Below are 15,587 nucleotides of genomic sequence, written 5' to 3'. Positions count from 1 at the left end.
AATTGTTATGGCCAGAAATAGGGTATTTATCAAAAGCAAAATGTTTCTTCAATTATAAACATTCAATATGCATAGATTATGTCAGCAACATGGAAACTAGTTATTTGAAAATGCAAATTGTGTACATTGGAAGTCCCAACCACAATTAGTTCAATGTCTGTCCTGGCTGCATCTTTTGTTTGGAAATTGGTAATACAATTATTTCTATTTCTATGTAAATTCTCCCACTCTGATTCAATCTGGGCAATTGTCAGTTACTAAGATATGTACATGCACTTAGTACTGGTAAACCAAATTATTTAGTGAAAGTGTGAAAAGGTTAACTGACAGCAGAGATATGATTAAAACATTGTTGAAGACTGTGATTAGATCCATTTGGGCCAAACTCTGTGAAAAGGAGGTTAAATGACTGTACATAAAGTGTCATTCCAGATTAGCCTGTGCAGTATGCACAGGCTAATCTTGGAGGACATGTTCGGCTTTTATGATATTTTTCATTTACAGAAAGACTCTTCTTAGCAAAAGTTTAGGTGGAAAGTGTTCTCTCTGAATAGCCTGTCCGGACTGCACAGGGTTATCCGGGAAAACACTTTGTGCACATTCATTAAACACCCTTTTTGCAGAGCACACTCAATAAAACAAACCATTTCTTCATGTCAGCGTTGATATTTTTCTCTCTGTAGACTGTGTTGAAGAACATGGCTAAGAGTCTTCTTACTAAGTTGGTACCGACGGACCTTGATGGTATGCGGGCTAGAAAAGAGTGTGAACAGTGGCTGGATGACGCAGGCCGGGCACAGCTCAAGGAGGCCAGATTCAAATTCCTTCTCACGCTCAAGAATGCGCTTATGTCATCCACTGCAAGGAGGAAGCGATCTGCAACAAGTATGATATATATGAGCCATGTTCTGAGAAAACTGATAAACATTTTCCTCTAAATAAAATTCAAAATTAGGTGGAAAGTATGGTCCCTGATAAGCCTTTGCGGATTGCCTCAGTACATGTATAACCTAAGTAAACAGGACATTTTTATGTCCCCCACTATAGTAGTGGGGGACATATTGTTTTTGCCCTGTCTGTTGGTCTGTTGGTTGGTTGGTTGGTTGGTTTGCGCCAACTTTAACATTTGCAATAACTTTTGCAATATTGAAGATAGCAACTTGATATTTGGCATGCATATGTATCTCATGGAGCTGCACATTTTGAGTGGTGAAAGGTCAAGGTCATCCTTCAAGGTCAAAGGTCAAATATATGGGTCAAAATCGCTCATTTAATGTACACTTTTGCAGTATTTCAATATTCAAGATAGCAACTTGATATTTGGCATGCATGTGTATCTCATGCAGCTGCACATTTTGAGTGGTGAAAGGTCAAGGTCATCCTTCACGGTCAGATGTCAAATATATGTGGCCAAAATCGCTCATTTTATGAGTACTTTTGCAATATTGAAGATAGCAACTTGATATTTGGCATGCATGTGTATCTCATGGAGCTGCACATTTTGAGTGGTGAAAGGTCAAGGTCATCCTTCAAGGTCAGAGGTCAAATATATGTGGCCCAAATCGCTTATTTTATGAATACTTTTGCAATATTGAAGATAGCAACTTGATATTTGGCATGCATGTGTATCTCATGGAGCTGCACATTTTAAGTGGTAAAAGGTCAAGGTCATCCTTCAAGGTCAAATATATGGGTCAAAATTGCTCATGTTATGTCACTTCTGCAATATTGAAGCTAGCAATTTTATATTTGAAATGCATGTGTATCTCATGGAGCTGCACATTTTGAGTGGTGAAGGGTCAAGGTCAAGGTCATCCTTCAAGGTCAAACATCATATAGGGGTCAAGGTCATCCTTCAAGGTCAAACATCATATAGGGGGACATTGTGTTTCACAAACACATCTTGTTGATGGTCTGTTTAGTGTTTATAGGACTCAATCATCAATTATAGGGGCAAATGAAGGAAAGCGTCTAATAACAAAGCATTTCTTCTATGGGATGAAGATTTATATATGAGCAGCGTTCTGTGAAAGTAGGCTTAATGCATGTGCCTAAAGTGTTGTCGCAGGTCAGTCTGCACAGGCCAATCAGGGAAAATACTTTCTGCCTACACTGGATTTTTGTTTAGAAAATTGGCTTTAAGGTAGCGCACTCGTAATGGGCACCTATCCAAATATAATCTAATGTATTATTTTCTTAATCAGCATCATTTCACTGAACTACATGCAAATTTTTAGGTAGGCTTTCCATGCTTTAAAAAAAATATATACTGATTTTTTCAAAACCACCTTCACACTCGCTTGTGTCTAGTTTATGTGCAACCCAGGGGTATATGAAATAGAGGATATTTGTTGGATTCGGTGGATTATCGATTTTAATTCATGAGTGATCATAGAAAATATATATTTTCTATGATCACGAGTGAATAAAAACCGATATTCCACCGAATCCAACAAATTTTGTTTTTATTTAATGCTTTTTCACAGTTTATATACATTGTTAAAGAGTTTAACAAAAGAATTTTACTGGGATAATGACGTCATTTCGTTAAAAAAATGACGTCATTTCACAGTTAACAGTGAAAGTTATCGATAATTTTCACTGATTATTTTCATTGTTTGAAACAGTGAAATTATCAGTTTTAATTCACTAATATTTCTCTATAAACCACCGGAAAGCATAAAATAAAGTTCCATAATTCATCCAGATTTCCAAATATGAGCATGGAGTTGGTGTGTAAAGATGCAGTAAAGGTGTTTTAAGTTTAAACAAGATGAAAAAAGTTTTCTTATACAGACATTTATTTTTTATAACTTGTTATTTATGGAAGAGCCCATGAAATGTAAGTGGTTTCAGCCAAGTAGAAATTGGGTTGGTTAAAACAAAATGTCATAAAATTCAAAATTAGTATCATTTAAGTAATATTTTGAACTTAGTTTTTATAGATACACTATATACAGCAAAAATACAAAGAAATAGACAGATTTACCGTTTACTTTTTTTAAATAAAAATAAAAATTCAACATGCATGATTTGTATTTTCAGCAGTAAATCACCCAATTTTACCATAACCTTGTTTTAATTTTAAAAATTGAAGAATGTGCATAACAATTGCAACATATTTAACAACAAACATAGCTTATATGCTATATTAAATCAAATTACGTTAGAAAAGAACTAAAACGCGCCGCAAAAAGTATGCGATGTCGGCAGGATTCGAACCTTGTGCGAGAAGATCCCAAAAGATTTCTAGTCTATTCCCTTAGTCACTCGGCCACAGCAACTTCACATTTGTAAAAGCTTAAATTAGATATAAATAAGTAAACAGTTAAAAAGGCTCTGCGAGCTTTGAAGAAATCGCGAAATCGTATTTTTCAGAAGATATTTGGATCAAAGTCAATATTTATTGTGAAAATACTGTAATATAAAGGAATTACGTAAACAAATATCAAAATTCGAAGTTTAAAAAAAAAATCATCTCTCGGAAATAACGGATCATTGAAGATCGGTAATGATTGTAAAATAAATCGCGGAAAATCATTACGGGTGCGCTACCTTAAACCAAAACTTTCATAAAAAGTGCAAAGTGATGAGCCTGTGCTGACTGCTCTTGGTAATGATAAGTCAAACAAAGCCCTGTTGTCTGATAACAGGTTTCTGGACGTGCTCCAACATCCAGGCGTTTCCAGATCTCTTTGTGATGGCCAATGTGACTGAAATAGAAGGGATAACTGGCAATGACTTCAAGGACTGCATCTTGGAAATTGGTTCTTTGAACTGGAATACGGAACAGAAAGCTGCACTCAAAGCAAAAATGCTGTCGGTGAGTATTGTGTGCTGAAAATATGTGCTTTTTATGTCCCCCACTATAGTAGTGGGGGACATATTGTTTTTGACCTGTCTGTTGGTCTGTTGGTTGGTCTGTTGGTTTGCGCCAAATTTAACATTTGCAATAACTTTTGCAATATTGAAGATAGCAACTTGATATTTGGCATGCATATGCAACTCATGGAGCTGCACATTTTGAGTGGTGAAAGGTCAAGGTCATCCTTCAATGTCAAAGGTCAAATATATGGGTCAAAATCGCTCATTTAATGTACACTTTTGCAATATTTCAATATTCACGATAGCAACTTGATATTTGGCATGCATGTGTATCTCATGGAGCTGCACATTTTGAGTGGTGAAAGGTCAAGGTCATCCTTCAAGGTCAGAGGTCAAATATATGTGGCCGAAATCGCTCATTTTATGAGTACTTTTGCAATATTGAAGATAGCAACTTGATATTTGGCATGCATGTTTATCTCATGGAGCTGCACATTTTGAGTGATGAAAGGTCAAGGTCATCCTTCAAGGTCAAAAATATGGGTCAAAATTGCTCATGTAATGTCACTTCTGCAATATTGCAGCTAGCAATTTTATAATTGACATGCATGTGTATCTCATGGAGCTGCACATTTTGAGTGGTGAAGGGTCAAGGTCAAGGTCATCCTTCAAGGTCAAACGTCATATACGGGGACATAGTGTTTCACAAACAGTACTTTTTTGCATTTTAATTATGCTCCCCCAAAATTTTTCACTAGCTTCACTACCAAGAGGAGATGTGCATATTATCAGCCGGTTCTGGTCGGATGATTTTTCACAGAGTTATGGCCCTTTGAAATTTTCTATAAACTGTACATATAGTGCAATTCTTGTCCCCCCCAACTACTGACTTGAATTCAATGAAGCTTTATGGGAAGCTTAACTACCTTGAGGAGATGCAAATGTTATCTGTGGGTTCTGGTTAGATTATTTATTTAGAGAGTTATGGCCCTTGAAATTTTTAAGTTACTAAACCATCCATCGTTTATTTTGTCCAAAGTTATGCCCCTCAAGACGTTTCCTTTTATCTGAATATATAGTGCAATATTGTGACAAAAAAAACTTTGGGGAGCATCACCCGTCTCCGACGGTTTCTTGTTTTATCTTATTGGGACACGTGCATTCTCCTATGATTGCATGTTTTTTCTGTTGTTGAATTGTCGTAGATGTTTGTAATACAAAATGTATATAGTCAAATGACTATAACCTCACATGTGGGAGATTATGTATTTAATAGTGTAATGAAAGCTCAGCTCTACAACAACAAACAATGAATCGACTCTTATCAATGCATGCACAAGACTGAATTTGCGGGCTGTCTGTATCTAATTTAGGACTTACCATGTATGTAAATAAGCAACATTCCAGTTCTCTAGCTAGCAGTAAATTGGTTTCACCCATTCCCAATTTTGGATGTGCCATACTACCCAGCCTTTATTCAGGGGTTTACGTAAGAAATTGACACTCACTTGACTTGAGGGCATGTTTCTTGGAACATTTACTTGCCCTCATTAAAAACTGGATGCCCTATTCAGAAGTCAGTTTTTTATTGATCTTAAAAAAATTATTCATATGAATTATTATACAATATATAATTTCAGCTATATTAAATAGATCTATTTTATTTTTTTTAATTTATAAAATAAAGTTGACTACAAAACAAAATATGGACAGTTTAATTTTATTGAATAGTGACTATTGTATAGATTACATATAATGAGTTTATTACTATTTAAAAATGTATACTTCACTATATCTATACATATATTAACAAGTTATTTACAGTTTTAAATAGTGAGAAACTCTTCATATGCATTCTTAGCAAGTTTCAAACGGTCTGCATATTAAACATGATTTTCAAACTCTGAACAATCCTTTCCACAGCAATTATGTTTATGTTCATAGAAGTCACTTTACTTGTATATGCTTCTTCTTCATTTGTTGAGTCACTATTATATTGATCCTCTTCCTTTTTACATTCATGTAGTGTGACTGTAAATCTTCGTGTGCTTTTACATAATCTTTTCGAAAAAAAAAATGAACCTGTTAAGAAACTACCATTGTTTTCAAATTTGAAACAAATCTTGCATTTCATCAATCACGACTTGTTATCAAATTTAAGCCATTGAAATTCATCAAGTCACAATGTTTGAAAGATACGCTTTCATGATTCATTTTCATATTTTCACTTCTTTTCTTTTTTTGTTTGTTTCTTTGAGTTTTCCGAATTATTTTTATTATGCTCCCCCAAAATTTTTTGGGGGGAGCATATAGACTCTGCTTTGTCTGTCCGTCCGTGCACAGTTTTTGTCCGGGCTATTTCTCAGCAATTAATGACCAGAATTCAATGAAACTTTATGGGAAGCTTCACTACTAAGAGGAGATATGCATATTATCAACCGGTTCTGGTCGGATGATTTTTCACAGAGTTGTGGCCCTTTGAAATTTTCCATTAACTGTACATATAGTGCAATTATTGTCCGGGCTATTTCTCATTAACTAATGACCAGAATTCAATGAAACTTTATGGGAAGCTTCACTACCAAGAGGATATGTGCATATTATCAGCGGGTTTTGGTCAGATGATTTTTCACAGAGTTATGGCCCTTTGAAATTTTCTATAAAAAAATCTTGTTCGCCCAACTACTGTGCCCTCAAGACGTTTCCTTTTATCTGAATATATAGTGCAATATTGTGACAAAAAAAACTTTGGGAGCATCACCTGTCTCCACGGTTTCTTGTTTAAAATAGGAAACATCGGCTGAATGCTACCGTCCTCCATGTCAAAACGTCTGCCAAGTAGAACTTGTTTTGAGCATTTAGATATGCTATACAAAGCAAGTGACCAATCAAATCTTGTTTTACTTGTATAAGATACAAAATTATATTGACCCAAAGAAAATAAATAGATACCAGGGGAAAAGTAAAAAAAAATACTGGAAAGATGTTTATATGAAACGGACTTGCCCCGCGGGCTATCTCGTTTGGAAAATCACTTGCCCGAGACGATTTTAACCCGGCACGGGCAAGGGATTGTCCACTTAAAAAAAGCCCAGTTTATTATTATCAAAGATATCATACAAAACATGAACTCAAACAAAAAAACACTGAGGATCTTTTGCCAGCCTATTGTAATTCAGTTCTGACTGCAGACGAATGTTCAATTTTTCTGATATTATATACACATGATTGTGTAATAGTATTATATAGAGGATATTTGTTGGATTCGATGGAATATCGATTTTATTTCACGAGTTATCATATAAAATAATATTTTCACGAGTGTCCCTTTTATTCTTTGTAGAATGTATTCAGGTGATCATGACTACATTTGCCACATGTTGCTTTACATCTAATAATGCCTGCATTGAATGTTGGGGCATCTTTGTCAAACAGACACGTGTCTTGTTGAAAATGTGTGACACACCACATGAAAAGTATTGCTGCTAGATTGATGAAACACTAAAAACATAAAACAACATTTGAACTAGACCATCTTTCTAATTTGGTTCTGTTTTGTCAAAGTTGGAGAAACCGTGGTCTTGTTTGTGAAGTCACAACAGAAGACTTTTGGTCTTAGTTTCATAGTGCATAACAATCTATTTTCCTTTATCAAAGTAGCTGTGTGTTTATTTCAGGCTTACAATGTTTCCTCTGCCTGTAACATAGAAGACATCAGCAGTATTGGCACACTGGCTCAGACACTGACTGTGACCGAGATTAACTGCCTCAACCTGAACAACTCCATCCTGGTGACTGCCCTGGGTAAACAAGCAGGCTGGTCAACCAATCAGGTAGAAGTCATTCAAATGAGCGGCGCACTGGGTGAACTGGGCTTATATAATGCATGTGCGTTAAGTGCTGTCCCAGATTAACTTGTGACGGCACTTTACACTGCATTTTTACAAAGAAGAAAACAAAAGTTTGTACAAATCATTAGCTTTGGGTCTTTATTGGCCCTGCCCTAGGGGTCACTTTTTTCCCTTTTATTTTTGTAGTGAAAACCTCTCAAACACAAGGCCCAGAAGTTTGTTATTAGGCATGTTACATCTGACAGTACTCCTCTGCTAAGTTTGTTAAAATTATGCCCCTTGGGTCAAAACCTGCCAAGCCCCAGATTTCAAATGATTTATACACAATTATATAGTAAAATTTCTTCATATCTTTGAAACAATAATGGTCAGGAGTTTAATACTTGGCATGTAAAATTGTAAAGTTGTCCTAAACTAAGTTTTTTTCAAATCATGTCTTTTGGGTCAAAAACTAATAACGCCCAAATTGTTTCAAGATTCATATACATGTTGACTTGTATATAGCTTGCAGAATTTGCAAAATCTTGAAAAATCTGTGGGTAATTCAAACTGGCTGACTTGAAATATTTGTCAGTCTGAATCATTTTCTGTCAGTCCAACTAAACTATAACAGCAAAACACAATAAAAGAGAGTGCCTTTTAGATGTTTTATTCTTATGTTTAAATATATCTTTCTGTTGCCTTCTTATTATGTGATATAAATTATTATTGCATACAAGAATTATTGCTTCATCACATACACATTTAACAACTTAGGGAAAGATCAAGGATCCCGAAAGGTACAGGGTGAGGCTAGAAGCAGTATGAACATTTGAACCAGAAAATGACATTTTGTTCATTTGCTACATCGTTCAATATTTTCCAACAATGAACATAAGAGATTAAAACAAGATTAAACTATACAAATTTGACAATGAAAATACCTGTCAGGGTTCGCACAGGGCTTGAAAAGTGCTTGAAAACGAGTCCAAGGCTTGAAAAGCCCTTGAACAAAGGTTGGCCTTGAAAAAGTGCTTGAAAAGTGCTTATTTCATGTAAAAAAGCCTTGAAAATGTTTATTTATGCTCAAAATTACTTTTATCATCGCTTTTATTATTTTACTTAAATCGTTCTTAAGGGAAATATTATGAAAATTTATCATAAATTCCTTCGCGCAAAAAAAGTTGAATACGAAATATAAGTTTCGTACACTATTTAGTACGAAACATTATGTGTACACGTCACAGATTATGTGTACTACGTCAGAGGTTCTTCATTGTGATCAATTTTTGCGAGTGAAAACGCAGGGATGGGGAAGTGTCGTTTCAAACCAGGGTGGTTAACTGAATAAGAGGAGAGAGCTGGAAGAACTGGAAAAGGAAATCAATTCTGTTAAAGACAAAATGTTATAGTAACTGACTGCTGTTCAAATGTAATGAACTAGTCTGTTTGATGTGAGCATAGAAAGAGACAATGTGTTTGTTTGTAATAACTTTTAAATGTAAATACAGTACAGCCAATGCGGAACAAACGTATTTCGCGATCCGCGGCGGCAAGGCGAAACGAGTCGATGCCGCTTCAGTCGTTGAAGCCGCGTCAGTATGCGGCGGCAAGTCGCATTTCGCCGCGAAACTTCGCATCTGTCCGCCGAGGCATGCCGCGATCCGCGACATGATGCCGAATCGATGCGCATCATGAAATAAAAAATCTTCAATTTTTTTAGTTACATGTAGTTTACAAATTTTGAAAGAACAATTATAATAATAATTAAAATCATATTAAATGTATTGTGCGCGGATTGTCTTAGCATATACATGTAAGCATAGTTAATGTGTCTGGCCAATTAAGTTTGTTTCCCGCCCGTAGTGTATGCATTTCACACATAAACACTGTCACGTAATTATGTTTTCGCACATACAAGTGGTCAAGGCTCCAGCATATGGTTGATTTATGAATTAATTGCATGTTGATTTTGCTATTATATTTAAGCTAAGAAAATTAGCAGCTTGAAGCAACATCAATAATCAAGACGGTGACGACGTATTTGTTGTTTTGTTAATTATCAGCTTATTATAACTATTGTTTGAATATGTGTATGTAAACACGTTTTATTTTGTTCATATTATACAGTTAATATCGCTACTAATTACCCGGTAATTCTGTATATTCCAGTTTTAAAGCAAATGCTGGTAAATATTTATGATACACAAACATTCTCGATATTTCCTTAAGTATCAAATACATTTTGGCATGTGTTACTATTTATAGAGATGATGAAATAACGTCTAATCGGTGCTTTTTTTCAACTGAACACGCGATTTACGCTTGACGTGATGTTCATGTTTTTATACAACATAAAATACACCCAAACTTTCCAAACGACGTTCTACATGTCTGCATAATTTTCGCGCGCTTTTTATGAAACAAAGGATATTTTAGCACTGTTTATTTGACGCTAGAATTTGCCAAAGGTCGCGTTAGCATTAAAATTCGAAAGTGTGTTTCGGATTACAAATTTAATAATGATAATCGAACGAAACATTAACAGTTGCGCGTAATTAATTCTACGCTTCACATACATGTATGTACATGTGGGTGGATATCTTTTCACTCGATCTGCCGCGTACGTATGCGGCGGATTTACTCCGCGAAATTACGCGAGGTTAATACAGACTCTGCGTCGTTGCGCGGATCGATGCCGATTGCCACGGCGATACGCCGCGTGAACACACGATTCGGCGGCCGCGTACTAATAATCTGGCCGTGGCGTAGCCGCGGATTATGTTTGAGCCGCGTTGGCTGTATCGTACATATGTGACACTCATTGTGTTAAGGATGGATAACCTGTATTTCTATGTAATAACTAGAAATAACACGTATGAGTTATTGTGGAATAAGTGTAATGTGTTTGAGCAAATAAAAAAATGATATTTACTATGTAAATCTGGTTTGAAAATGCAGTTTTTAAAGGAAACTAACGTACGGTGCTCGGCCTTGAAAATGAAAATTTGGCCTTGAAAAGTCCTTGAAAAGTGCTTGAATTTAGGTTTGAGATTTCTGTTTGAACCATGCCTGTAATCACCAGAATTCAGTCACTTTATTGTCTTCGAAGTTGAGGCAAGTCGGGAAAACTTGTTGTGAAAATCCTTGTATATGATTGGTTTGAGAAGAATTAAATATAAATGCAGGTATCACGTCTGATACTAAAACAGTCTATTCCATTACAATTGTTTAATTATATTGACTTTCAACATGATGAATTGTAATTTAATGTGATCCAAACCGATTTTTTACTTTTTTTATATTTTATATTTTACTTAAATATGGTATTTATTATTATTCTGGTCCTGAGTGAAATTTGCCGGTCAGGACCGGCGGATCGACAGTTTTTGCAAACTCATAACTTAAAATATTTTATTCTCTGAAACAACAAGGGGTTCGATGTTGAATACTTATTGTGCAATATCATATAGTGGTCTTCTACTTAGTTGTTGTTTTGTTTGTTTTGTTTTTTCAATCAAGCCCCTGGTGAGAAAATTGGCTCCACCCTAGGGGCTACTAGTTTGTTAGTTTTCTAAGTGAAAATATCAAATTATTCTCATACTGCCCAGTCAACCACATCAAATCTTTGTCATACAGATACAAATAACCTAGATAAAAAGCTAAACTTATTACACAAACATCACAAAATCAGCACAGAACAGTTTAGTTTCTACATGGCTCAGTTGAGCAACTTAGAGCCTTATACCCTCTTGTGTAAAAAAGTATGCTAGTTATTCTTGACAAAACATAACCTCTAATTATTTTCAACTCTATATATCAAAAGTCAAGGTCACAGTGGCGAATGCTTTAAGTGGGGGAGCCTACATGTGCAATAAACGTTTGATCCGTCTTTTTATTTGTTTTCCAGTCTTCAGCTCTGGCGTCCAATGTGCTTGCAGACCGGGGTTTGACAAACCTGTCCCAGAATGATACAGCCTTCCTTGCCTCACTTGGAGCCATTATGTGTGGCTTTGAGCCCCAGGTCATAAAAACAATGCCACCTACAATATATCTGTGAGTTTCTTCGTCACAAATTTACCTTGTTTACAAAATTATTTGTTAGGTTATTCACATTTAACAAAGAATATATAGACTTAAATAAAAAAGTGTACATGAATCTTTTTATATTACATAATTGGTCACTTTTAGTCCAGCTATGCTTATAGAGATGAATTTTTAAATTAAACTTAAGTATTACAGGGTTCGCACAGACCTTGAAAAGTGCTTGAAAATCAAGGTTTATCTTGAAAAGTGCTTAACAACGATCTGGAGTGCTTAAAAGTGCTTATTTTCAACCATAGCCTTGAAAAGTGCATAGAAAGTGCTTGAATTTGGCTGGAAAAGTGCTTGAACAACGGATAAAAATATTTAATTTCCGTAAGTCGGAAGTGGTAGTTTTTTTCACGATTTATGATGGTTCCGATCTATTCATACAGGTAGGTGCTGGATCGGTACGGGTTGGCATGGGTTTTAAAACGTAAGGGAGGCAACTTCTACTTATCTTCCGCCAATTGGTCTACTTCGGTTTTTGTTGTACGCATTATGCCATTACGGTGCTGACAAGTTGAAATATGCCAGCGAATAAATGCATTTTTCAGAAAGGGTGGCTTTTGAAGTACCCTTGGTTTGTTGACAATGCCGATTCTAAAGTCAAAGCATATTGTAAAGAACGCAGAACAGGTATAGAGATCGACAGTATGGGGGAATCGGCGTTGAAAAGCCACGTAAAATGCAGCTTGTCTGTGAAGCAAATTCATTCGGTTAACCCAGTTCATTCAGACGTACTTTCAACTTGCCAATAGAGAATCACATGCCAAAAAACGTTAAATATTTCCGTTAGAATTGTGGTCTTTTTGCTTTTGTGTATATATGACAAGATGTAAAAATAAATTCTATTATATTATTTTTCTGTATTATTATTTTGCCGCAGTACACTTCTGATTTTTTGCAAAAATGACCAATAAAAGTACGACAATTAAAAAAATATCATATGATCACAAAAACTAAAAAAAACAGATTATAACACTGTCATTTAACCATATTTCAGTTTTAAAAAGGTTTCATTGAAAACAAATAAACATTACCTATAATGAAATGATGTACACAAAACCACTCACTATTGTCAATAAATGATGACTGTTTACAGCATTATCATCCCTGTCAAATCAACAGTTGAAGCATCTATTCACAAATTTGTAAAATTGTACATTTATCCAAAGGACACACTATGCAACAATTGTTTTTGATTTGATTATACTTTTTCATGAAATACACGATAGTGACCCCCTATTGGTGTGACTGTTGGCGAGTTGACTGTACTGCAAAAGACAAAAGACAAAAAAGTTGCACTTGACTGATTGTCAAATAAATTAGATGATACTGTGAAGAAACTGCAATCTGTTTAAATGAGTGCAGACTCTCAGTCTGAACATATACAGTACACTATTGCATCTATAACAGATTTATATGTACATGTGTACCTGCTGTAGAAAATTACTTAATAAGTTTAATTTTTACAAGCCTCAATTAATACATGGCATTTTATATTACCGTTGCGAGATTCTGTACATTTGTAGTTTTCTATTTTTACTTCAGAATTTATTTGTATCAGATGCATAATTGTCTTTAACATTTTGTAGCAGCAATATTATACCACTGGAATATCTGTTATGAACATTTAGAATACATTATGATATTCAATACAAATAACAGGGTTTTTTTTGGTATGTGTAATGCCTTGGTCAATTACTATATCATAATGAAATATCTTACTTTTGATTAAACAGTTGTTACTGTAGCAGGGTAGTGCAGACTGTTGAAATTCACATAGAATGTTAGGCAAGAAGAGACCAATTTAGTGAAAATATTGTCAGTATTGGCCACAGAATAATATACAGTTTTCAGAAGGTCGGACTAAAAAAGTGCTTAAATTTGGATTTTTTCCCTTGAAAAGTGCTTGAAAAGTGCTTGAATTTCATTGGAGAAAGTCGGTATGAACCCTGTATTAATATTACTATATGTGTTAATATTACTATATGTGGCCTGTTCTGTGATTTTTGGTCACAACGGGGTAAATGGGCGAAATTGAGTAATTTACATTTTCAGAAAACTCTATGTATGTGTTGAACACGGAAAAATTATGATGTTTGCAAAATTTCTCAATTTAAGGTAAAAACGGCTGATTTAGAAATGCCTATATAAGCACAAAAATAAATATTTTTGTTTTATTTTTATGTCAATAAAATGAGGAAATACTATTTTAATGAATCTTCAAGTTTGGGAATAAATTAATAACATGAGATATAAAATATGATATAGTTAATACTACTCAAAAATTAGAAAATATAATCAACATAACATTTCTATTGGTTACCATGGAAACACCACACATAATTCAAATTATAGAAATTCTGTGTATGCAATGCAATTTTTAATTGTATTTTTTTTTTATAACTGATAAAATGAAATAACATTTATCCATACCTAATTCAGATACAAAGTCAAAATGTCTATCTCATTATAGTATAGACCCTTGTGTTAATTTGCGTTAGATTTGTTTGCAGTTCATTGGATCAGATAAGATAATCAACAATAAGCACATTGTAACAAATTTAATTACACTGAAAAATATGTATTACAAACTGTCCCAATGTATTCAAAATTTGCAGCTTCTGTTTCCCAAATATACTCAGTGATTATTTACAAGGTATCTCAAGGTTTTAATTGTACTGTAACCATGGAAACAAATGTCCGAACACACAATAATTTATTGATAAAGAGGTTGAAATAAAAAAAATAAAAAAATATGTGAATATTAAATATTATGTTTATTAAACCTTGCAAACAAAAATACCCGACATAATTGCAAATGGCTTTTTTTAATCTCTTAGCAATTCAGTTATAATAGTAATTCAATGACAATTATAAATTTATAAAAAATTCAAAACAGATTCCATAATTAAGTACAAACATAATGGTCTCTGTTATGTTCAATTTTCATTTAATTGTTAAATTAATGTTACCCATTGCTATCTTAATACTGATCAAACCACAATAAATTCAGGAATTAATGTTAAAGAGTTTGTTACATGATTAAAAATCTTGCAGTTATTTTAAGTTGCTATGTTAGAATGGAATATAAAAATTTCATAAAAATGATTTTTGGTAAATTGTCTCCTTCATTCAAACATATTCCATAAATATGAGTTGGGTCTTGTGGCAATTAACTTTTAAATCTACTGTTATTGCAGCATATTATTATAGACTACTCGTGATTTGAAAATGTTACAGCAACTAGGTGTAATATGAGATGTTTTTTATCACATATTGTTGGGATTGTGACATCTGCAAGTGGGATAAACAGGAACAGTTCCATTCTTATTCTTCCTCTTATAGCACACGTATTGAGCAGAGAGGCTAAGTGTTTCTGGTTGGATATACAGTAGGTTATTAAACTTCTTCTTAAGCAGGTCATATATCTCTTGACATCTTCTGCACAGTGGCTCTGTCTGGCTTTAAATCTTACAGCTGGCTTGTCTGATGTTATTCTAATATGTTTAAACAAAAATATGATTCAATCCGTTGTCATGAAGTTTGAAGCAAAATTGAGGAAATTATGCTGCTTAGTGGCAACATAACATTTACATTGCACTTTTACTTTCATACAATGACGGACAATAGAAGTATGTATAGAAGAATTTTCAGGAATTTCTCCAAAACAAAACAATGATGTTTTTAGAGACAAATTTAGGTGGGAAATATTATATATATATATAATTAACAGATGGAATTTTTCATTGAATCATAAGAAAACATATAAAAACTTTATTTATTTAATTAAAATACCAGTAATCAAAATATTAGGAACTGAGAGAGGTCACGGTTGCCATT

The 15,587-nt window shown here is 34.2% G+C and overlaps 1 protein-coding gene across 3 annotated transcripts in view; it reads left to right on the top strand.

Moving 5' to 3' along the window:
* LOC127866664 (uncharacterized) overlaps positions 1-15,587 on the top strand; it is a 103,942-nt gene that overhangs the window by 75,784 nt on the left and 12,571 nt on the right. For all 3 annotated transcript variants that reach the window (XM_052407389.1, XM_052407388.1, XM_052407390.1), the window contains 4 exons: positions 684-885; positions 3,654-3,823; positions 7,503-7,658; positions 11,566-11,711. In XM_052407389.1, the coding sequence (XP_052263349.1) occupies positions 684-885; positions 3,654-3,823; positions 7,503-7,658; positions 11,566-11,711 (674 nt within the window). The remainder of the gene's footprint in view (positions 1-683; positions 886-3,653; positions 3,824-7,502; positions 7,659-11,565; positions 11,712-15,587) is intronic.

This window comes from Dreissena polymorpha, chromosome 2, assembly GCF_020536995.1.
Source record: "Dreissena polymorpha isolate Duluth1 chromosome 2, UMN_Dpol_1.0, whole genome shotgun sequence".
Lineage (NCBI taxonomy): Eukaryota > Metazoa > Mollusca > Bivalvia > Myida > Dreissenidae > Dreissena > Dreissena polymorpha.
Note: the sequence above shows the minus strand (reverse complement) of the source record. Positions and strands in the feature narration are given on the sequence as shown.